This window comes from Pseudophryne corroboree, chromosome 3, assembly GCF_028390025.1.
Source record: "Pseudophryne corroboree isolate aPseCor3 chromosome 3, aPseCor3.hap2, whole genome shotgun sequence".
In the NCBI taxonomy this organism is placed as follows: Eukaryota; Metazoa; Chordata; class Amphibia; order Anura; family Myobatrachidae; genus Pseudophryne; species Pseudophryne corroboree.
The window spans coordinates 520,259,777-520,283,279 of NC_086446.1; the positions used below are offsets into that span (position 1 = coordinate 520,259,777).

The 23,503-nt window shown below is 46.3% G+C and overlaps 1 protein-coding gene across 3 annotated transcripts in view; it reads right to left on the minus strand.

The window, feature by feature from the left end:
• Nucleotides 1-23,503, minus strand: part of LOC135056213 (alpha-N-acetylgalactosaminide alpha-2,6-sialyltransferase 2-like) — a 187,731-nt gene that overhangs the window by 99,157 nt on the left and 65,071 nt on the right. For all 3 annotated transcript variants that reach the window (XM_063961098.1, XM_063961096.1, XM_063961097.1), the window contains exon 2: nt 13,750-14,098. In XM_063961098.1, the coding sequence (XP_063817168.1) occupies nt 13,750-14,098 (349 nt within the window). The remainder of the gene's footprint in view (nt 1-13,749; nt 14,099-23,503) is intronic.

The following is a 23,503-nucleotide window of genomic DNA, read 5'->3' on the forward strand; positions in this document are numbered from 1 at the left end:
TCTTCACGTCCAGTGTTGGGAAGGTCAGGCATCGCAACCGACACAATTGGACTCTCCTTGTGGATTTGGGATTTCGAAGAACGCACAGTTCTTTGCGGTGCTTTTGCCAGCTTGAGTCTTTTCATTTTTCTAGAGAGAGGCTGAGTGCCTCCATCCTCATGTGAAGCTGAACCACTAGCCATGAACATAGGCCAGGGCCTCAGCCGTTCCTTGCCACTCCGTGTGGTAAATGGCATATTGGCAAGTTTACGCTTCTCCTCCGACAATTTTATTTTAGGTTTTGGTGTCCTTTTTTTACTGATATTTGGTGTTTTGGATTTTACATGCTCTGTACTATGACATTGGGCATCGGCCTTGGCAGACGACGTTGCTGGCATTTCATCGTCTCGGCCATGACTAGTGGCAGCAGCTTCAGCACGAGGTGGAAGTGGATCTTGATCTTTCCCTAATTTTGGAACCTCAACATTTTTGTTCTCCATATTTTAATAGGGACAACTAAAAGGCACCTCAGGTAAACAATGGAGATGGATGGATACTAGTATACTTATGGATGGACTGCCGAGTGCCGACACAGAGGTAGCTACAGCCGTGGACTAACGTACTGTGTCTGCTGATAATATAGACTGGATGATAATGAGATGAAATCAATATATATGTATATATAATATCACTAGTACTGCAGCCGGACAGGTATATATTATATATTTATTATGTAATGACTGATGACGGACCTGCTGGACACTGTCAGCTCAGCAGCACCGCAGACTGCTACAGTAAGCTACTATAGTAGTATGTATAAAGAAGAAAGAAAAAAACAACAACCACGGGTAGGTGGTATACAATTATGGATGGACTGCCGAGTGCCGACACAGAGGTAGCTACAGCCGTGGACTAACGTACTGTGTCTGCTGCTAATATAGACTGGATGATAATGAGATGAAATCAATATATATGTATATATAATATCACTAGTACTGCAGCCGGACAGGTATATATTATATATTTATTATGTAATGACTGATGACGGACCTGCTGGACACTGTCAGCTCAGCAGCACCGCAGACTGCTACAGTAAGCTACTATAGTAGTATGTATAAAGAAGAAAGAAAAAAACAACAACCACGGGTAGGTGGTATACAATTATGGATGGACTGCCGAGTGCCGACACAGAGGTAGCTACAGCCGTGGACTACCGTACTGTGTCTGCTGCTAATATAGACTGGATGATAATGAGATGAAATCAATATATATGTATATATAATATCACTAGTACTGCAGCCGGACAGGTATATATTATATATTTATTATGTAATGACTGATGACGGACCTGCTGGACACTGTCAGCTCAGCAGCACCGCAGACTGCTACAGTAAGCTACTATAGTAGTATGTATAAAGAAGAAAGAAAAAAACAACAACCACGGGTAGGTGGTATACAATTATGGATGGACTGCCGAGTGCCGACACAGAGGTAGCTACAGCCGTGGACTAACGTACTGTGTCTGCTGCTAATATAGACTGGATGATAATGAGATGAAATCAATATATATGTATATATAATATCACTAGTACTGCAGCCGGACAGGTATATATTATATATTTATTATGTAATGACTGATGACGGACCTGCTGGACACTGTCAGCTCAGCAGCACCGCAGACTGCTACAGTAAGCTACTATAGTAGTATGTATAAAGAAGAAAGAAAAAAACAACAACCACGGGTAGGTGGTATACAATTATGGATGGACTGCCGAGTGCCGACACAGAGGTAGCTACAGCCGTGGACTAACGTACTGTGTCTGCTGCTAATATAGACTGGATGATAATGAGATGAAATCAATATATATGTATATATAATATCACTAGTACTGCAGCCAGACAGGTATATATTATATATTTATTATGTAATGACTGATGACGGACCTGCTGGACACTGTCAGCTCAGCAGCACCGCAGACTGCTACAGTAAGCTACTATAGTAGTATGTACTGTATAAAGAAGAAAGAAAAAAAAAAAAAAAACACGGGTAGGTGCTAGGTGGTATACAATATTATATATATATTATATACAATTATATATATATATATGGCAAGAAATTGAAGAAGCAGGGAGCGCCAATAGTGCATTAAAAGAGTACAATGATTTTTATTTTTTTTAAAAATCCAACTCGGTTACAAGTAAAAAAACCCGTACCATAAAAGGCGGTCAAACCACCGCTTGTATAACCAGCTTAATGTTTTACCCCACTGTGCAAAGCAGTGATCTCGATTTCAAATCCACAACGTCAGACCACGCCCATACGCGTTTCGTCATTCGACTTCGTCAGTAGGCTTGGTCTTTATCAGTCGCGGCACTCGCAATCGCTTCAGCGGCCGCTGATGGATGTCTCTCCCTCCGCTCCTTTCAGCGTCTATATTAAACTCATAAACTGGTGGTGATTTATTAAACTGGTGGTCAGGTCACTGGTCACTGGTCACACTATCAGCAACTTGCAGTACTCCTGAGTCCTAAGCAGACAATCACAATATATATTATACTGGTGGTCAGTGTGGTCACAAACAATGGCAGTGTGGCTGGCACTCTGGCAGCAAAAGTGTGCACTGTACGTTATATGTACTCCTGAGTCCTGAGTCCTGCTCTCAGACTCTAACTGCTCCCCACTGTCAGTGTCTCCCCCACAAGTCAGATAATACAGTCACACTATCTCTCTCTATCACTTCAGCAAGTACTAGTAGTAGTAGTACTCCTCCTAATGCTCCCCAAATTACTACTGTGTCTCTCTCTGTCTCACTCTCTTCTCGAATCTCTATAAACGGAGAGGACGCCAGACACGTCCTCTCCCTATGAATCTCAATGCACGTGTGAAAAATGGCGGCGACGCGCGGCTCCTTATATAGAATCCGAGTCTCGCGATAGAATCCGAGCCTCGCGAGAAACCGACAGCGTGATGATGACGTTCGGGCGCGCTCGGGTTAACCGAGCAAGGCGGGAAGATCCGAGTCGCTCGGACCCGTGTAAAAAAACATGAAGTTCGGGCGGGTTCGGATTCCGAGGAACCGAACCCGCTCATCTCTAACGTATACTGGCAGGAAAAAGAGGCAATTTGGAGGCCCTTGCAGAAACTGGCTTTATTCTACCTAAGTTGCCTTCCCTCCAGTGTGTACTCTGAAAGAGTGTTTAGTGCAGCCGCTCACCTTGTCAGCAATCGGCGTACGAGGTTGCTTCCAGAAAATGTGGAGAAGATGATGTTCATTAAAATGAATTATAATCAATTCCTCCGTGGAGACATTCACCAGCAGCAATTGCCTCCAGAAAGTACACGGGGACCTGAGATGGTGGATTCCAGTGGGGACGAATTAATAATCTGTAAGGAGGGGGATGTACACAGTGAAAGGGGTGATGAATCGGACGATGATGATGAGGTGGACATCTTGCCTCTGTAGAGCCAGTTTGTGCAAGGAGAGATTGATTGCTTCTTTTTTGGTGGGGGCCCAAACCAACCAGTCATTTCAGTCACAGTCGTGTGGCAGACCCTGTCGCTGAAATGATGGGTTCGTTAAAGTGTGCATGTCCTGTTTATACAACATAAGGGTGGGTGGGAGGGCCCAAGGACAATTCCATCTTGCACCTCTTTTTTCTTTCATTTTTCTTTGCATCATGTGCTGTTTGGAGAGTATTTTTTTGAAGGGCCATCCTGCGTGACACTCCAGTGTCACTCCTAGATGGGCCAGGTGTTTGTGTCGGCCACTTGGGTCGCTGAGCTTAGTCACACAGCTACCTCATTGCGCCTCTTTTTTTCTTTGCATCATGTGCTGTTTGGGGACTATTTTTTTTAAGTGCCATCCTGTCTGATACTGCAGTGCCACTCCTAGATGGGCCAGGTGTTTGTGTCGGCCACTAGGGTCGCTTAGCTTAGTCACACAGCTACCTCATTGCGCCTCTTTTTTTCTTTGCATCATGTGCTGTTTGGGGACTATTTTTTTCAAGTGCCATCCTGTCTGACACTGCAGTGCCACTCCTAGATGAGCCAGGTGTTTATGTCGGCCACTAGGGTCGCTTAGCTTAGTCACACAGCTACCTCATTGCGCCTCTTTTTTTCTTTGCATCATGTGCTGTTTGGGGACTATTTTTTTGAAGTGCCATCCTGCCTAACACTGCAGTGCCACTCCTAGATGGGCCAGGTGTTTGTGTCGGCCACTTGTGTCGCTTAGCTTAGCCATCCAGCAACCTCTGTGAAAATTTTAGGACTAAAAATAATATTGTGAGGTGTGAGGTGTTCAGAATAGACTGAAAATGAGTGGAAATTATGGTTATCGAGGTTAATAATACTATGGGATCAAAATGACCCCCAAATTCTATGATTTAAGCTGTTTTTTAGTGTTTTTTGAAACACACCCGAATCCAAAACAGACCCGAATCCGACAAAAAATTTCCGGTGAGGTTTTGCCAAAACGCATCCGAACCCAAAACACGGCCGCGGAACCGAACCCAAAACCAAAACCCAAAACCCGAAAAATTTCCGGTGCACATCACTAAATTATATATAGATATAGGGGGTAATTCCGAGTTGATCGTAGCTGTGCTAAATTTAGCACAGCTACGATTGTAACCTCAGACATGCGGGGGGACGCCCAGCACAGGGCAAGTCCACCCCGCATGTCAGTGCCGCCCCCCCGCACAAATACAAAAGCATCGCACGGAGGCAATGCTTTGTATCTGTGGAGTAACTCCCGGCCAGCGCAGCTCCTGCGGCTGGCCGGGAGTTGTTTCTCGTTGCCACTGGCCGTAGCAGCTGCGTGATACGTCACGCAGCCACTGCGCCACGCCCCCCCAACGGTCCGGCCACGCCTGCGTTGGCCGGACCGCGCCTACTAAACGGCGGCTTAACGCTGCCGTTCAGCCCCCTCCCGCCTAGTGACCGCCTCTGTCTCAGAGGCGATTACTGGGCACCGACGACTGCCATGCGCCGGCACACTGCGGCGCCGGCGCATGCGCAGTTCCGACCCTATCGCTGCAACAAACTGCAGCGAGCGATCGGGTCGGAATGACCCCCATAGAGAGAGAGTGTGTGTGTGAGTGAGTGAGTGAGTGAGTGTGTGTGTGCGTACCATCCACACCGCTGCCTGTGTCCCTGTCACTCACCATCCGGCCTCGGCTGTGAGTCCCCTGGCTCCTGCTCTTTTACCCACATGCTGGGCTGAAGTGAGTGTGTGTGTGGGGGGCTGGCAGTGGGAGGCGGACTGCGGCCAGTGGGAGGCTTGCAGCGCAGGGGTGGAGGACGGGTAGTGGGAGGTGGAGTGCGGTCAGTGCAGTCCAAACAGCGCAGCGCGCCGCCAGCGCAATCCACCCTGCTAGCCCGCACCTAAAGCCAGTACTGCTGATGACGACAGTGCACACTGACTAGTAGTACTCTCATAGGTCTATAGGTATCTATATGGATATTCAGTTATGATAAGTAACATAGTTAGGACTCAATATAACTGTGTTTTAATGTATTGCTCATATAGGCCCTCATTCTGCATGGCTCTATTTTGCGATCCTCTGCAAAGTTTCCCGATTATCGGTGTGGCTCGCATTTTTTAAACAGCCTCTGTCTGATTGATAGGCAGAGGTGTTCGGGGGGGCAGAGACGTCTGTCATTTCTGGAAATGGGGACGTGTTACGCCATTTTCCGGGAGTGTCGAGGCCAAGCTCTGTGTTTCAGATGCAGTTTTTTTGGCCTCGCTAGGGCCCCTGCGAAGGCCAGCCTGAGTAAGCTGAACATCGCGGGGAACATCGCGATCATCAGTCGCGATGTTGATCCTAGGCTGCGGCACGGTCACAGTGATAGGAACGCAAATGCAGCAAGGAGGTGATTAACACCTCCTACTGCATTTACATTAATATGGATCGCAGTTGCAAAGCTGCCTGCTAGCAGCTTTACAAATGCGATCCATGCTGAATGAGGGCCATAGTTTCGGTATACAATTCTAAGAATACACCTGAGATCAGTTCCTCTTAAAATATAGGAAATAAGTATCCGCAATTTAATTAAATAGTGCTTCATAGTCCTGGGGGTATCAGTACGAGATCCCGACAGCCGTGATCCCGGCGGTGAGCGCAACGTGTCCCTTTGCGGGCTCGTTGCGCTTGCCACGCTTCAGGTCCGGTGGTGACCTTCGGTTGCCACAGGTTTCTATTCCCCTCCAGGTGGTGGCGTGGACCACCACCCAAGAGGGGTAACCAGCCTGCGGTCAGGACTCTGACCGCCGGGATCCCGACAGGTGATCAATTGACTGCCTCCCGTCCTGGGTATATAGGTAACCCCTGCTTTAACAGTGAATAACTTATAAATTGATATATAATGTTATAGTAAATAATTATTGATTTATACAAGGGATGTCTTGTCCTGCTTTACAGGTAAACATACTTCATATAGGATAATTTGCTGTGCACAGAATAGCATTTGTGTCTTTGCTATAATACAGTGGTTCTCAAACTCGGTCCTCAGGACCCCACACAGTGCATGTTTTGCAGGTAACCCAGCAAGTGCACAGGTGTATTAATTACTCACTGACACATTTTAAAAGGTCCACAGGTGGAGCTAATTATTTCACTTGTGATTCTGTGAGGAGACCTGCAAAACATGCACTGTGTGGGGTCCTGAGGACCGAGTTTGGGAACCTGTGCTATAATACATCTACACGCAGGGTTGCCAAAGGTCAAGTGCCAGTCCAAGATGATATATTGTTATCCTGTGCACATTAAACAAACAAATCTGTTGTATTTGGGTGCAGCACTGGGGTCATGGGTTTGATTCCACCCAGGGCCTTATCTGTTTGGAGTTCGTATGTTTTCCAAGGGTTTGTGTGAGTTTCCCTAAGGTACTCCTTTCCTCCCACAAGCCAAAAACATACTACAGGTTGAGTCTCCCTTATCCAAAATGCTTGGGACCAGAGGTATTTTGGATATGGGATTTTTCCGTATTTTGGAATAATTGCATACCATAATGAGATATCATGGTGATGGGACCTAAGTCTAAGCACAGAATGCATTTATGTTACATATACACCTTATACACACAGCCTGAAGGTAATTTCCTGAAGATACAGTAATTTTAGCCAATATTTTTAATAACTTTGTGCAGTAAACAAAGTGTGTGTACATTCACACAATTAATTTATGTTTCATATACACCTTACACAAGGTCATTTAATACAATATTTTTAATAACTTTGTGTATTAAACAAAGTTTGTGTACATTGAGCCATCAAAAAACAAAGGTTTCACTATCTCACTCTCCCTCAAAAAAGTCCGTATTTCAGAATATTCCGTATTTCGGAATATTTGGATATGGGATACTCAACCTGTAGTAGGTTACTGAGATTCTGACAAATAAAGTAACCCTAGTCTATACACATGTACACAGACTGTAAGCTGCACTGGGGCAAGCACTGATGTAAATGACTAAATATTCTCTGCAACGTGCTGCATTATGGGGGTCATTCCGAGTTTTCGCTCGTTATTTTTTTCTCGCAACGGAGCGATTAGTCACTAATGCGCATGCGCAATGTCCACAGTGCGACTGCGCCAAGTAAATTTGCTATGCAGTTAGGAATTTTACTCACGGCATTACGAGGTTTTTTCTTCGTTCTGGTGATCGTAATGTGATTGACAGGAAGTGGGTGTTTCTGGGCGGAAACAGGCCGTTTTATGGGAGTGTGTGAAAAAACGCTACCGTTTCTGGGAAAAACGCGGGAGTGGCTGGAGAAACGGAGGAGTGTCTGGGCGAACGCTGGGTGTGTTTGTGACGTCAAACCAGGAACGAAACTGACTGAACTGATCGCAGATGCCGAGTAAGTCTGGAGCTACTCAGAAACTGGTAAGAAGTGTCTATTCGCAATTCTGCTAATCTTTCGTTCGCAATTTTGAGAAGCTAAGATTCACTACCAGTAGGCGGCGGCTTAGCGTGTGCAAAGCTGCTAAAAGCAGCTTGCGAGCGAACAACTCGGAATGACCCCCTATATGTGCGCACTATGGGGGTAATTCCAAGTTGATCGCAGCAGGAATTTTGGTAGCAATTGGACAAAACCATGGTGGTCATTCCGAGTTGTTCGCTCGCAAGCTGCTTTTAGCAGCTTTACACACGCTAAGCCGCCGCCTACTGGGAGTGAATCTTAGCATAGTAAAATTGCGAACGAAAGATTAGCAAAATTGCGAATAGACAATTCTTAGCAGTTTCTGAGTAGCTTCAAACTTACTCGGCATCTGCGATCAGTTCAGTGCTTGTCGTTCCTGGTTTGACGTCATAAACACACCCAGCGTTCGCCCAGACACTCCTCCGTTTCTCCAGCCACTCCCGCGTTTTTCCCAGAAACGGTAGCGTTTTTTCACACACTCCCATAAAACGGCCTGTTTCCGCCCAGAAACACCCACTTCCTGTCAATCACATTACGATCAGCAGAACGAAGAAAAAACCTCGTAATGCCGTGAGTAAAATACCTAACTACATAGCAAATTTACTTGGCGCAGTCGCAGTGCGAACATTGCGCATGCGCAGTTAGCGGAAAATCGCTGCGATGCGAAGAAAAATACAGAGCGAACAACTCGGAATGACCCCCCATGTGCACTGCAGGGGAGACAGATTTAACATGTGCAGAGAGAGTTAGATTTGGGTGGGGTGTGTTCAATCTGCAATCTAATTTGCAGTGTGAAAATAAAGCAGCCAGTATTTACCCTGCACAGAAACAAAATAACCCACCCAAATCTAACACTCTCTGCACATGTTATATCTGCCTCCCCTGCAGTGCACATGGGCCCTCATTCCGAGTCGTTCGCTCGCTAATTTTCTTCGCATCACAGCGTTTTTCTGCTTAGTACGCATGCGCAATGTTCGCACTGCGACTGCGCCAAGTAATTTTGCTATGAAGATAGTTTTTTTACTCACGGCTTTTTCTTCGCTCCGGCGATCGTAGTGTGATTGACAGGAAATGGGTGTTACTGGGCGGAAACACGGCGTTTTATGGGCGTGTGAATAAAAACGCTACCGTTTCCGGAAAAAACGCGGGAGTGGCTGGAGAAACGGAGGAGTGTCTGGGCGAACGCTGGGTGTGTTTATGACGTCAAACCAGGAACGACAAGCACTGAACTGATCGCAGATGCCGAGTAAGTCTGAAGCTACTCTGAAACTGCTAAGTAGTTTGTAATCGCAATATTGCGAATACATCGTTCGCAATTTTAAGAAGCTAAGATTCACTCCCAGTAGGCGGCGGCTTAGCGTGTGTAACTCTGCTAAAATTGCCTTGCGAGCGAACAACTCGGAATGAGGGCCATGGTTTTGCCCAACTGCTAAAAAAATTCCTTCTGTGATCAACTTGGAATTACCCCCTATATAAATAGTAGAGATGTGCACCGGACATTTTTCGGGTTTTGTGTTTTGTTTTGGATTTGGTTCCGCGGTCGTGTTTTGAATTCGGACGTGATTTGGCAAAACCTCCCTTAAGATTTTTTGGCGGATTCGGGTGAGTTTTGGATTCGGGTGTTTTTTTTTAAAAAACCCCTCAAAAACAGCTTAAATCATAGAATTTGGGGGTAATTTTGATCCTATAGTATTATTAACCTCAATAACCATAATTTCCACTCATTTCCAGTCTATTCTGAACACCTCACACCTCACAATATTATTTTTAGTGCTAAAATTTGCACTGAGGTCGCTGGATGACTAAGCTAAGCGACCCAAGTGGGTGGCACAAACACCTGGCCCATCTAGGAGTGGCACTGCAGTGTCAGACAGGATGGCAGTTTTAAAAAATAGTCCCCAAACAGCACATGATGCAAAGAAAAAAAGAGGTGCACCAAGGTCGCTGGATGGCGACACAAACACCTCAATATCACAGGAATTATTCGTTCTAATCAATGGTATTATTTATTGGTCCAAATCACTGGAAGAAAATGACAAAATCGCTAGAATTAAAAGCCAGTATCACAGGAATTATTCGTTCTAATCAATGGTATTATTGGTCCAAATCACTGGAAGAAACTTACAAAATCACTGGAATTAAAAGCCATTATCACAGGAATTATTTGTTCTAATCAATGGTATTATTGGTCCAAATCACTGGAAGAAAATGACAAAATCACTGGAATTAAATGGCAGTAATGTCGGGAATTATATCAAATGGCAGTACCACTGGACATATACGGAAGTGTCAGCATGATTGCACTTTAAAAAAAACTTTTTTTTTATATGACAGAGACAAACCCACTGTCCTAACAATTGGCAGGGCTGATTAATCAAACAGCCAGGGGGAAATTCCTGAATCCAGTTTCTAATGGGTAATAATTTTCATTACCCGGGATATAATAATAATCACTAAGGCTCCCCTGTAGTGATGTAGATAAGATCTCCCCCCCCCCACCACCCAGTGGACCCCTACATGGGAGTCCTTCTGCGTCACGCTAAGGACGCTAAGGGAGTAGAATCCAACCTCTGAACCCGTGCACCTGTAGGGGGTGCAGACTTTCTGCTCTTTCTATGGCCTAGCCTCGCGCAGAAGTAGGCCCTCCCGAATTTTCTCGATCTGGCAGCCCAAGGGGACTGCATCAGAGAAGCAGAGTTACACCTTCTCACAGGTGGTGCTGCGGAAGGATTTGTATTCAGAGTGTCCCCAAGCGGTGTCTCACCTGCGAAGGGGAGGTACCTCTTGGATTCGGCGTCTGCATTCCATTGGCAGATCCAGAGACCTCTGCGAGCCGCTACTGCCATGGAGGATGCTCTAGAATTCATCAGCCCAATGTCCCTCATGGCTTTCACCATGAATTTAGCCGAATCCTTTATGTGACCTAGAATCAAGACAACATCATCCCTATGGATTGTATCAAGGTCTTCTATTACATTGTCTGACCATTTTAACATAGCCCTAGCTACCCAGGTGCATGCAATAGTGGGCCTAAGGGCAGCTCCAGTAGCCGTGTAAATGGATTTTAGAGTTATCTCTATCATGCGGTCAGTCGGCTCCGTTAACGAGGCCGAGCCTGGTACAGGTAATGTAATTACCCCTGATGGCCTGGACACCGAAATGTCCATTATGGGAGAAATCTCCCATCTCCTTCTATCCTCCTCAGGAAAGGGATATGTCTTAAGTACTTTATTGGGGATGTGAAAAACCTCTTCTGGGTTTGGCCAGGATCTTTCTAATAGGGTATTCAACTCTTCCGAAACCGGGAATGTCACTAATGATTTTGCAGTTAGCATACAAGAATTTTCTTCTATTTGTATAGGTATTTCTAACACATCCCTAATGGCATTGATAAATTGCTGAATTTTATATTCCAATCTATCATAGTGCCCCCCTCTAACTTCTGTGTCGATCCCTGTGTCGGCATCAATGTCCGCGTTGGCCTGCAAGACCTGTGTATCAGGAGCTGAGGGGGTCTTAGATTAAATGGACTGATCCATATCTAGAGCATTCTTCGTAGCTTTTTTTCCAGCAACTTAATAGAGTATGCCCTAATGAACTCTGAGGAATCTTATTTCCTAGGCTATCCAGCCATTCTGTCTCCATCCTAATGGGATGAAACCACTCAAGGCAATCCTGAGTACCTGGTACAGACTCCTCTGAGGAAGACACCTCCACAACCTCCAAAACATTTTGTTCTGACATGACACTGACCAGTGATACTGAGCACTGTTCAGGATACTAGAAGTGACACGGAGCAGCAAGATACAGCAATGGGCTCCTGTACTGTACTACTATATACTGGTCACCACAATGCAGCACTGACACTGAGCACAGATATTGAGCACTGTTCAGGATAATAGAACTGACAGTGGGCAGCAAAATACAGCACTGGACTACCATATACTGGTCACCACAATGCAGCAATGATAATAATGAGCACAGATATGGAGCACTGTTCAGGATAATAGAACTGACACTGGGCAGCGAGAACAGCACTGGACTACTGTACTGTACTACTATATACTGGTCAGTGGTTACCACAATGCAGCAATGATAATAATGAGCACAGATATTGAGCACTGTTCAGGATAATAGAACTGACACTGGGCAGCGAGAACAGCACTGGACTACTGTACTACTATATACTGGTCAGAGGTCACCACAATGCAGCAATGATAATAATGAGCACAGATATTGAGCACTGTTCAGGATAATAGAACTGACACTGGGCAGCGAGAACAGCACTGGACTACTGTACTACTATATACTGGTCACCACAATGCAGCACTGATACTAAGCACAGATATTGAGCTGATATTTAGCTGATATTGGGCTATTCAGGCAGAGAACATAGCCACGTCCTCTCCGCTCAATCTACAATGCACGAGTGAAAATGGCGGCAACTCGTGGCTCTTTATATGGAATCCGAATCTCGCGAGAATCCGACAGCGGGATGATGACGTTTTCCCCCGTTCCGGTTTTGCGTGTAAGGCGGGAAGAACCGAGGCTGCCTCGGACCCGTGTAAACCACGTGAAGTTCGGGGGGGTTCGGATCTCGACGAACCGAACCCGCTCATCTCTAATAAATAGCATTGTATTTGCTCTTTATTTAAACTAGAGTGACCATATTATCCCTTTTACCTGGGACGCTCATGGATTACACAGGTTCTGTGGCTGATTAAAACCAGCTGAAATGTAGGCTTGAAGTCAGCCAGCCACAGAACCTGTGTAATCCATGAGCATCCCAGGCATACTTGCCTACTTTGAATGTCTCCTCTCCGGGAGAAGCCCTGAGAGGAGACGCTGCAGGAGACTTCGGGGGGCGGGGCCGGGCTGTGACATAATCAAGCCCCACATTGGAAAATGCCGCGATTTGCGGGTCCGCGGGAAGGGGGCAGGGCTATAATGACGCAATTTGCATAATTTTAACCCCTTCCCCACTCCACGGACCCACGAATACGGGAGATTATCTCTCCATCCTGCCCGCATCACTAGAGAGTCCTGCCTACTCTTCCGGGGGTGCGGGGGGCTACCCCAAAAAACAGGAGCCTCCCGCAGCTTCCGGGAGAGTAGGCAAGTATAGTCCCAGTTAAAAGGGATAAAATGGTCACGGCATTTAAACTGTATCCATCACAGCCACAGTGGGGCAAGCAATTTTGTGGGCTGGGCAATAGTTGCCTATTATGCCAGAATGGCCAGGAGATGCCTAAAATATTGGTAGGCCTACTGGACTCTGGGGCTAGCAGGTGATTGTTCATAACCAGTAAAGTGACCAGAAATGTGCTGTAATGATACCAATTGCATCATCAAGCCTCATCACAGTGAGCACTGAACAGTGCTGCAAAGACATGGGGGGTAATTCAGTGTTGATCGCAGCAGCAAATTTGTTAGCAGTTGGGCAAAACCATGTGCACTGCAGGTGTGGCAGATATAACATGTGCAGAGAGAGTAAGATTTGGGTGGGTTATTTTGTTTCTGTGCAGGGTAAATAATGGCTGCTTTATTTTTACACTGCAAGTTAGATTTCAGTTTGAACACACCCCACCCAAATCTAACTCTCTAGGCCCTTGATCTGTGGCAATAAACACCTTGCCTTGCCTGCTTGATGCAAACTGTGTCATGAAGCCTCAGTCATGCATTCTTTTCATACCTTCGCTTCTCAAGTTATGAAAAGTAGGTTAACATGAGTTGAACAAGTCATGGGAAAGTAGTCACTGGGAACAGAGGATAGAAGGTGGCCTTAGACAGAAGTCACACACTGCGAACACAACTTACTCCATTTAGAGGGAAAGAAAAGTTCCTGACTTACAGAAGTTAGATACGTGTCATCTGTAGCATACTTGTCACCCAAATAGGAGAAGGTTGTGGAGTTATGGTTCACTGTGTTTCTCGCTATGGCTTTTGAGGTTGTAGCTTTTGTCACATCCTGTTCCTTGACGGCCACATGTTGTTTGCTGGTGATCAGCTGTGATGATTTATTGGACACATTACGTAGCGTGGTCAGCTTGGTGGCTACTTTAGGTGTTGGAGTTACATTTAGAGGTGCCAAAGTGGTAAGAGGTTCCTGCTTTATAGATTCTGTCAATAGTTTTACACTTGTCAACGAATCCTTAGCTATGCTTTCTGTATTGTAGTCTACTACCATTTCCAAGTCATACCTGTAAAAAGATGACAGTGGGGTTAGTGTGAATGACTGATTTCATGTGAATTTAACAATTTCCTTTCACAATTCTACATATATTACATTTCAAAGGAATACATTTTGGGATGTAGGCCCAAATGTATTAAGCTTTAACAAGAGACGGAGTGGAGACAGATAAAAAGTGATAAAGTACCAGCCAACCAGCTCCTAAAATCGTGTCACAGGCTGTGTTTGAAAAATGACAGTTATCTCTTGTTAAAGCTTGATACATTTGGGCCGTAGTTGGCATCCCGACAGACGGGATGCAGGCGGTCAGGAGACCGACGCCGGAATCCAGAACAAAAGTATGCCGAGGAGGGTTAGAGGTTGGCTGAGGGAAGGAGGGATAGGGTTAGGCTGAGGGGGAGGGTTAGGGTTAGGCTGTTGGAGGGGAGGGTTAGGGTTAGGCTGGAAGGGAAGGTAAGGGTTAGGCTGCAGGAAGGGAGGGTTAGGTTTAGGGGTAGGGTTAGTTTAGTTACTGGCACCTATCGGCATCCTCATTGCCAGTATCCTGTACCCAACCAGGAATTTTAAGTAATGGTTATTGAATATAAAATAACGATTCACAGTAGTTGGAAACACATAACATAATAAGGTTGAGAAATAGAATACCATACTGTATGTCAAAAACACATCAATTAACCAATATATGCGGGAGTAGTGGATGACGTATTAGTAAGGCATAACATGTCATCAATAATAGTCAGTTAGAAATCTAGGGGTGACAGTGAGGAGCAAGAGAAGATTAGAAACATAGAATAGCATAGAACAGTGGTTCTCAAACTGGGTACATCAAGACACTTGCAGGAGTACGTTGGATTGGTGGTCCAGGACCAATTTAAATTATTTATGGTCAATGTAATAGTGATGATTGATAAAATATGTGGACAAGCAGAAGCAATTCTTGTCCTTCACCACACAATAGAACCCAAGGATGACATATAAACACAATTATCTTCATTTTTCCAATTTTCTCAATAAGAAACTTTTGGCCTAGTGGTACCGTGAAAAAAATTGTGATGCTCTAGGGCGCCATTATTCAAAAAAGTTTGTGAACCACTGGAATAGAATTTTGATGTCAGATGAGAACCACTTAGTCCATCTAGTCTGCCCTAAACACATGTACACGCACACATTTACACACTAGGATACATTTTTGTTGGGAGCCAATTAACTCACCAATATATTTATGGAGTATGGGAGGAAACCCATGCAAGCAAGGGGAGAATATACAAACTCTACACATTTAGCAGGAATTGAACCCATGACCTCAGTACTGTGAGGCAGTAATGCTAACCATTACACCCTTACTGCCCTACACTATCCGTACTGACCCAGATGGATGAGAAGGGAAATGTTTGCGGAGGGGGAACATTTCAGTGAAGCCCAAGGTAAGAGCCAACAATTTAGAATACAAAATTTATGTTATTATCTGAAAAAAAACAGTAAAATATCTGTATAAATGGTGACTTCTGATATTTTAACTCATGAGTTTGGATTTTAATATTTCATGTTTTTATTAAACTTGTGAGTTTTATAGAATAACACACCCCCTTTTATAAATTATTCCAGATATTAAATTCTCCTCAGATTTTTGTGAGATGTGGTATTTATAATTTTAAGGAACTCTTTTTTGGCACATACATTTTTACTATTTTTCAATAGCGGGTACATTATCCTATATATAACTTGTGGCCAGAGGTGGCTTAGCCTGCTAGTAAATGTTTTTTTTTTTTAAATAATGCCACAGAATATGTCTACTGTAATCAAAATGATTGTCACTTGTGATCTAGTATAGTCTATAAATGGGTGTTCACTTTAGCATGACAGAGAACTAAGGGGCAGATGTATTAACCTGGAGAAAGCATAAGGAAGTGATAAACAAGTGATATGTGCAAGGTGATAAAGGCAGCAGCCAATCAGATCCTAACTGTTAATTTACATATTGGATCTGATTGGCTGGTGCCTTTATCACCTTGCACATATCACTGGTTTATCACTTCCTTATGCCTTCTCCAGGTTAATACATCTGCCCCTAAGGGCCTAATTCAGGGGCTAATTCAGACCTAATTGCTGCTGTGCGTTTTCGCACAGTGGGCGATCAGGTCTGAACTGCGCATGCCAGAAATGCGATCGGCATCTCAGCCCAGCGATCGCCTCTGCCTGATTGACAGGCAGAGGCATTCGTTGGGCAATAGGGGTCAGTTCGGCAGCGTTGGGCCGCCTTTTTGGGGGCGCCATCCGGGCAACACAGTCGAACCTGGACCGTGCGGGGGGCGGGCTGCGGCGGCTGCGTGATGTCATATGCAGCCGTTGCGACCCGGAGAGTGATGGGTAGCTCCAGTGCTTAAAGTGGTCCTAGAGAGGTGGTGGAACTCACCCCCCTCCCCACGGTGCCCATGTAATAAAGGTATTGCGCGCGCCGTAGGCGCGCGCAGCAAAAAGGGGGGGTGGCCTCAAAAAGAAAGGGGCGTGGTCACACAATAGTAATAATGCCCACAGTAGTAGTACCCAAGTGGAAATTTTGAAGTGGGGGTATGGAAAAGTGAAGGGTGCAATTATGTGCGCGCCGAAGGCGCACGCACTCCTGACAAGGGGGCGTGGCCACGCAAAAGGGGGCGTGCCCTTCAGTGTAGTTTACCACACCATATACCCCTTATACACATTATGCACCACAATAGTAGGACCCCTTTCACATTATACCTCACAGTATGAGCCGAAATTCACATTTATACCACACAGTATGAGCCACATTCATATTACACCACACAGTATGAGCCAAATTCACATTACACCACACAGTATGAGCCGAAATTCACATTACACCACACAGTATGAGCCAAATTCACATTACACCACACAGTATGAGCCAAATTCACATTACACCACACGGTATGAGCCGAAATTCACATTACACCACACAGTATGAGCCGAAATTCACATTACACCACACGGTATGAGCCGAAATTCACATTACACCACACAGTATGAGCCGAAATTCACATTATAGCACACGGTATGAGCCGAAATTCACATTATAGCACACGGTATGAGCCGAAATTCACATTATAGCACACGGTATGAGCCGAAATTCACATTATAGCACACGGTATGAGCCAAAATTCACATTACACCACACAGTATGAGCCGAAATTCACATTATAGCACACGGTATGAGCCGAAATTCACATTATAGCACACGGTATGAGCCGAAATTCACTTTATAGCACACAGTATGAGCCGAAATTCACATTATAGAGTGACAGAGTGACAGGGAGAGTGACAGCAGGGACATGGACAGTGACAGCAGGGACATGGAAAGTGACAGCAAGGGAATACAGTAGGGACTAGGGAGAGAGAAAGGCAGCAGGTTAGATTACCTGTTTAGCAGCGGCGGTGGTCTGCGGTGCTGTGGATGAGTAGGCTGTGGTAGGCGTGGAGTGGAGGAGGCTGTGGGCCTCGGAGATAGTGCGGAGGAGGAGGCTGTGGTAGGCGTGGAGTGGAGGAGGCTGTGGGCCTCGGAGATAGTGCGGAGGAGGAGGCTGTGGGTGCGCAGAGGTCCGAGGGCGGGGCGGCAGAAGAGGCTGAGGGCGGCTGCAGTGGATCTGGAACCAGGCTGGCTTTATTATCCCTGCCGCCGCATCGAGCTCCTGTGACCACGGCGCTAATATTTCAAAACTGCTGCGGACCGGCAGCCAATCAGCGACAGATTTGAACTAGTAGCGCCGTGGTCACAGGAGCTCGATGCAGCGGCAGGGATAATAAAGCCGGCCTGGTCCCAGATCCGCTGCAGCTGGGAGTCTGGAACCTGGGCTTCCAGTGCGGCGGCGATGGTAGGGGTGGAGCGACGGAGGGCGGACCGGGAACGCAGCTTCTTTGTCGGCCCATACAGTAATGCCCCCAGCAGTAGCACCCCTTATACTATGCCCACAGTAGTAGTGCCCCTTATGCAATGCCCCCAACAGTAGTGCCCCTTATGAAGTGCCCCCTTTACAATGCCCTCATTAGCTGTGCACCCCATCAGTAATGCCCTTAATGGTAATGCCCCTGTGTAGTATTGCCCCTAGTCGTTTAGCCCCAGTAGTCATGCCCATACTGGTAATGCCCCTGCAGTTATGACCCCAGCAATTTACTCCCCCCCCCCCTTTAGTTTAGCCTCTGAGTGGTAATGCCCCCAGTAGTTTTGCCCTCATGTAGTTTGCCCCATGTAGTTTATCCACCAGTGGTAATGCCCCCTGCAGTTGTGCCCCCAGTTGTTTAGCCCCTGTAGTTTAGCCCCCATGTAGTTTGCCAAAGTTAGTAATGCTGCCAGTAGTTTGCCCCTTTGTAGCTTGCCCCCTTGTAGTAATGCTCCCAGTAGTTTGCCCCTTGTAGTTTGCCCCAGCAGTAAAGCCCCCCAGTAGTTTGCCCCCAGTACTAAAGCCCCCCAGTAGTTTGCCCCAGTAGTAAAGCCCCCCAGTAGTTTTGCCCCTCTGTAGTTTGCCCCAGTAGTAAAGCCCCCCAGTAGTTTTGCCCCTCTGTAGTTTGCCCCAGTAGTAAAGCCCCCCAGTAGTTTGCCCCTCTGTAGTTTGCCCCAGTAGTAAAGCCCCCCAGTAGTAAAAGCCCCCCAGTAACTAGCCCCCAGTAGAAACACCGCTAGTGGTACACATATAGGAGGGAGGGGGGGGGGAAAGCACCGTACTTACCAAGCCCCGCTCCCGCCGCAGTCCTCTCTCGCCGCCCGCTCCTCGGCACTATGGGAGAGACGTCATGATGTCTCTCCCATAGCGCGCACTGACAGAGCCGGAAGCCGGAGCTCAGTACTGAGCTCCGGCTGCCGCTGCGGAGAGGGAGACGGGCGCCCGCTGGTAACGCGATCTCAGCGGGCGCCCGGCATCTCCCTGCAGCGCCGCCCGGGACATCGGGTTAGGTGAGCCGGGGGAGGCGGAACTGCGTTCCGTCTCCTGGTGGAACTGACGGAACGCAGTTCCGCCCCGTTCCGGCTCACTTTAACCCCTGGGTAGCTCCCTGCCAGTGCGCAGGAGCTGCGCTGGTAGGGAGCTACTTTTCAGGTACAAAAGCATCGCCGCTGTGCGATGCTTCTGTACCTGTGCAGGGGGGGGGGGGGCAGAGCCAGACATGCGGAGCAGACTCTGCTGGGCGTGCCCCCACATGTCTGTGAAAGTGATCGTAGATGTGCTGGGTTTAGCACATCTACGATCAAGTCTGAATTACCCTCACAGATCTGATCGCAGCAGCAAATTTATCAAATGTGCAAAACCATGTGCACTGCAGGGGAGGCAGATATAACATGTGCAGAGAGAGTTAGATTTGGATGGGGTGTGTTTAAACTGAAATCTAAATTGCAGCGTAAAAATAAAGCCCCCCCCTGCAGTGCACATGGTTTTGCCTATTTGCTAACAAATTTGCTGCTGCGATCAGGTCTGAATTAGGCCCTAAATATTGAATTGCTCAAATGTTTTAACCACTTACCTGGCACTTATGTGTGGGATATGACCGCAGACAGGAGAGCGTTACCTGGTCATATCCTAAACGTCGGTGCTGCCCCACTGGGTCCCTCGTCGTCTGTACGGAGGAAATCTGTTCTCACAAGTGCTGCCTGGGAGTGCTGTTGCGGTCTGTGACCGCCGACATCACCTTCAAAATCGCAGCCCAGAATGCAGTTCGAGCAGCATTCTGGGACACATTTTAAACTTTATTTAATAAAAACAAACACGCAAAAAAAAATATTTCTGCCTGGTTTTTGGGGAGACAATTTGTCAGTCAAGTGGTTTAAAAAGCCAAATATGCAGATATAAACCATGTTTGCACAAGATATTTCACAGCTATTTAGGTATTTCATAGTTTATTCTACTTATACAGGTTGAGTATCCCTTATCCAAAATGCTTGGGACCAGAAGTAATTTGGATATTGTATTTTTCCGTATTTTGGAATAATTGCATACCATAATGAGATATCATGGCGATGGAACCCAAGTCTAAGCACAGAATGCATTTATGTTTCATATCCACCTTATACACACAGCCTGAAGGCATATATTTTTAGTAACTTTGTGCATTAAACAAAGTGTGTGTACATTCACAGAATTCATTTATGTTTCATATACACCTTATACACACAGCCTGAAGGTCATTTAATACAATATTTTTAATAACTTTGTGTATTAAACAATGTTTGAGTACATTGAGCCATCAGAAAACAAAGGTTTCCCTATCTCACTCTCACTCAAAAAAATCTGTATTTCGGAATATTCCGTATTTTGGAATATTTGGATATGGGATACTCAACCTGTATTTATTTGCTTGTAAAACTGTGAAGCACAAATATCATATATTACACAAAACAATCAACCAGATGGAAGATAGGGAGCTAGGCCTACCACCTTCCTATTATCGGAATCCCGGTAGAGTGAAAAAGTGCCCCTGCCCAGCCCCCATCAATGACCTCCTGCTACTGCAGTATCCCCTTACCTCTTTTTCATACAGTACTTCTGGATGAGGCTTTTCATCATGTTGTCTCTCCAGAACACACCCACACACCACAGAGCACCCCAATATTGAATAGAGATGATAGTGTAGTATTTCTGAAAAGTTTTATTAAGCACAACACCTGTGTTTCCACCCGTACATTTTAAAAGAATGATCAGTTTAAAAAACTTGATCAATATCCTTTTCTTTTAAATGTCGCAGTCCCAGGTAGATGGAACAAGCTACAACTTCTGCACCATTCAATCGGACAGAAGCGCGCGCACACACACACACACACACACACACACACACACACTTACAGGGGTGGTCTTCAGTATGCCGAATGTCGGGATCCCGGTGCACAGTATACCAGCGCCGGAACCCCGACACCCGGCATACCGACACATATTCTCCCTCGTGGGGGTCCACGACCCCCCTGGAGGGAGAATAAATAGCGTGGCACGCGTAGCGCGCCACCGTGCCCGCAGCGTGGCGAGCACAGCAAGCCCGCAAGGGGCTCCTTTGCGCTCGCCACACTGTCGGTATGCCGGCGGTCGGGCTCCCGGCGCCGGTATGCTGGTCGCCGGGAGCCCGGCCGCCGGCATACCATACTACACCCCACTTACAGAAGTGTTTAACCCCAACACATTTGTCTGTATTAATAATTGCACATGCACAGATTGTTTCAGATTTCAGAATATTTCTATTGTGAACCAGTAGGCTCTCATAGTAAATTTTTGAACTCATAATTCATTACTTGTCAATAGATTTCAAAATAAAGTTGCAAAATGCTGCTTTCATAAGTATTTAACCTTTGTGCTGTGGAAGCTTCAAGTTTTCACAGATAAACGATATTGCCCTAACAATTTGCTTTCAAATAACCTCTACTTGGGAATAGTGATGTGCACCTGAAATTTTTCAGGTTTTGTGTTTTGGTTTTGGGTTCGGTTCCGTGGCCGTGTTTTGGGTTCGGACGCGCTTTGGCAAAACCTCACCAAATTTTTTTTGTCGGATTCGGGTGTGTTTTGGATTCGGGTGTTTTTTTCAAAAAACCCTAAAAAACAGCTTAAATCATAGAATTTGGGGGTCATATTGATCCCATAGTATTTATTAACCTCAATAACCATAATTTCCACTAATTTTCAGTCTATTCTGAACACCTCACAACTCACAATATTATTTTTAGTCCTAAAATTTGCACCGAGGTCGCTGGATGGCTAAGCTAAGCGACCCTAGTGGCCGACACAAACACCTGGCCCATCTAGGAGTGGCACTGCAGTGTCACGCAGGATGGCCCTTCAAAAAAATACTCCACAAACAGCACATGACGCAAAGAAAAAAGAGGCGCAATGAGGTAGCTGTGTGACTAAGCTAAGCGACCCTAGTGGCCGACACAAACACCTGGCCCATCTAGGAGTGGCACTGCAGTGTCATGCAGGATGGCCCTTCAAAAAAATACTCCACAAACAGCACATGACGCAAAGAAAAATGAAAGAAAAAAGAGGTGCAAGATGGAATTGTCCTTGGGCCCTCCCACCCACCCTTATGTTGTAAAAACAGGACATGCACACTTTAACGAACCCATCATTTCAGCGACAAGGTCTGCCACACGACTGTGACTGAAATGACTGGTTGGTTTGGGCCCCCACCAAAAAAGAAGCAATCAATCTCTCCTTGCACAAACTGGCTCTACGGAGGCAAGATGTCCACCTCATCATCATCGTCCGATTCATCACCCCTTTCACTGTGTACATCCCCCTCCTCACAGATTATTAATTCGTCCCCACTGGAATCCACCATCTCAGGTCCCCGTGTACTTTCTGGAGGCAATTGCTGCTGGTGAATGTCTCCATGGAGGAATTGATTATAATTAATTTTAATGAACATCATCTTCTCCACATTTTCTGGAAGTAACCTCGTACGCCGATTGCTGACAAGGTGAGCGGCGGCACTAAATACTCTTTCGGAGTACACACTGGAGGGAGGGCAACTTAGGTAGAATAAAGCCAGTTTGTGCAAGGGCCTCCAAATTGCCTCTTTTTCCTGCCAGTATACGTACGGACTGTCTGACGTGCCTACTTGGATGCGGTCACTCATATAATCCTCCACCATTCTTTCAATGGTGAGAGAATCATATGCAGTGACAGTAGACGACTTGTCAGTAATCGTTGGCAGGTCCTTCAGTCCGGACCAGATGTCAGCATCAGCAGTCGCTCCAGACTGCCCTGCATCAACGCCAGCGGGTGGGCTCGGAATTCGTAGCCTTTTCCTCGCACCCCCAGTTGCGGGAGAATGTGAAGGAGGAGATGTTGATGGGTCGCGTTCCGCTTGACTTGACAATTTTGTCACCAGCAGGTCTTTGAACCTCTGCAGACTTGTGTCTGCCGTAAAGAGAGATCCAAGATAGGTTTTAAATCTAGGATCGAGCACGGTGGCCAAAATGTAGTGCTCTGATTTCAACAGATTGACCACACGTGAATCCTGGTTAAGCTAATGAAGGGCTCCATCCACAAGTCCCACATGCCTAGCGGAATCGCTCTGTTTTAGCTCCTGCTTCAATGCCTCCAGCTTCTTCTGCAAAAGCCTGATGAGGGGAATGACCTGACTCAGGCTGGCAGTGTCTGAACTGACTTCACGTGTGGCAAGTTCAAAAGGTTGCAGAACCTTGCACAACGTTGAAATCATTCTCCACTGCGCTTGAGACAGGTGCATTCCACCTCCTTTGCCTATATCATGGCCAGATGTATAGGCTTGAATGGCCTTTTGCTGCTCCTCCATCCTCTGAAGCATATAGAGGGTTGAATTCCACCTCGTTACCACCTCTTGCTTCAGATGATGGCAGGGCAGGTTCAGGTGTTTTTGGTGGTGCTCCAGTCTTCTGTACGTGGTGCCTGTACGCCGAAAGTGGCCCGCA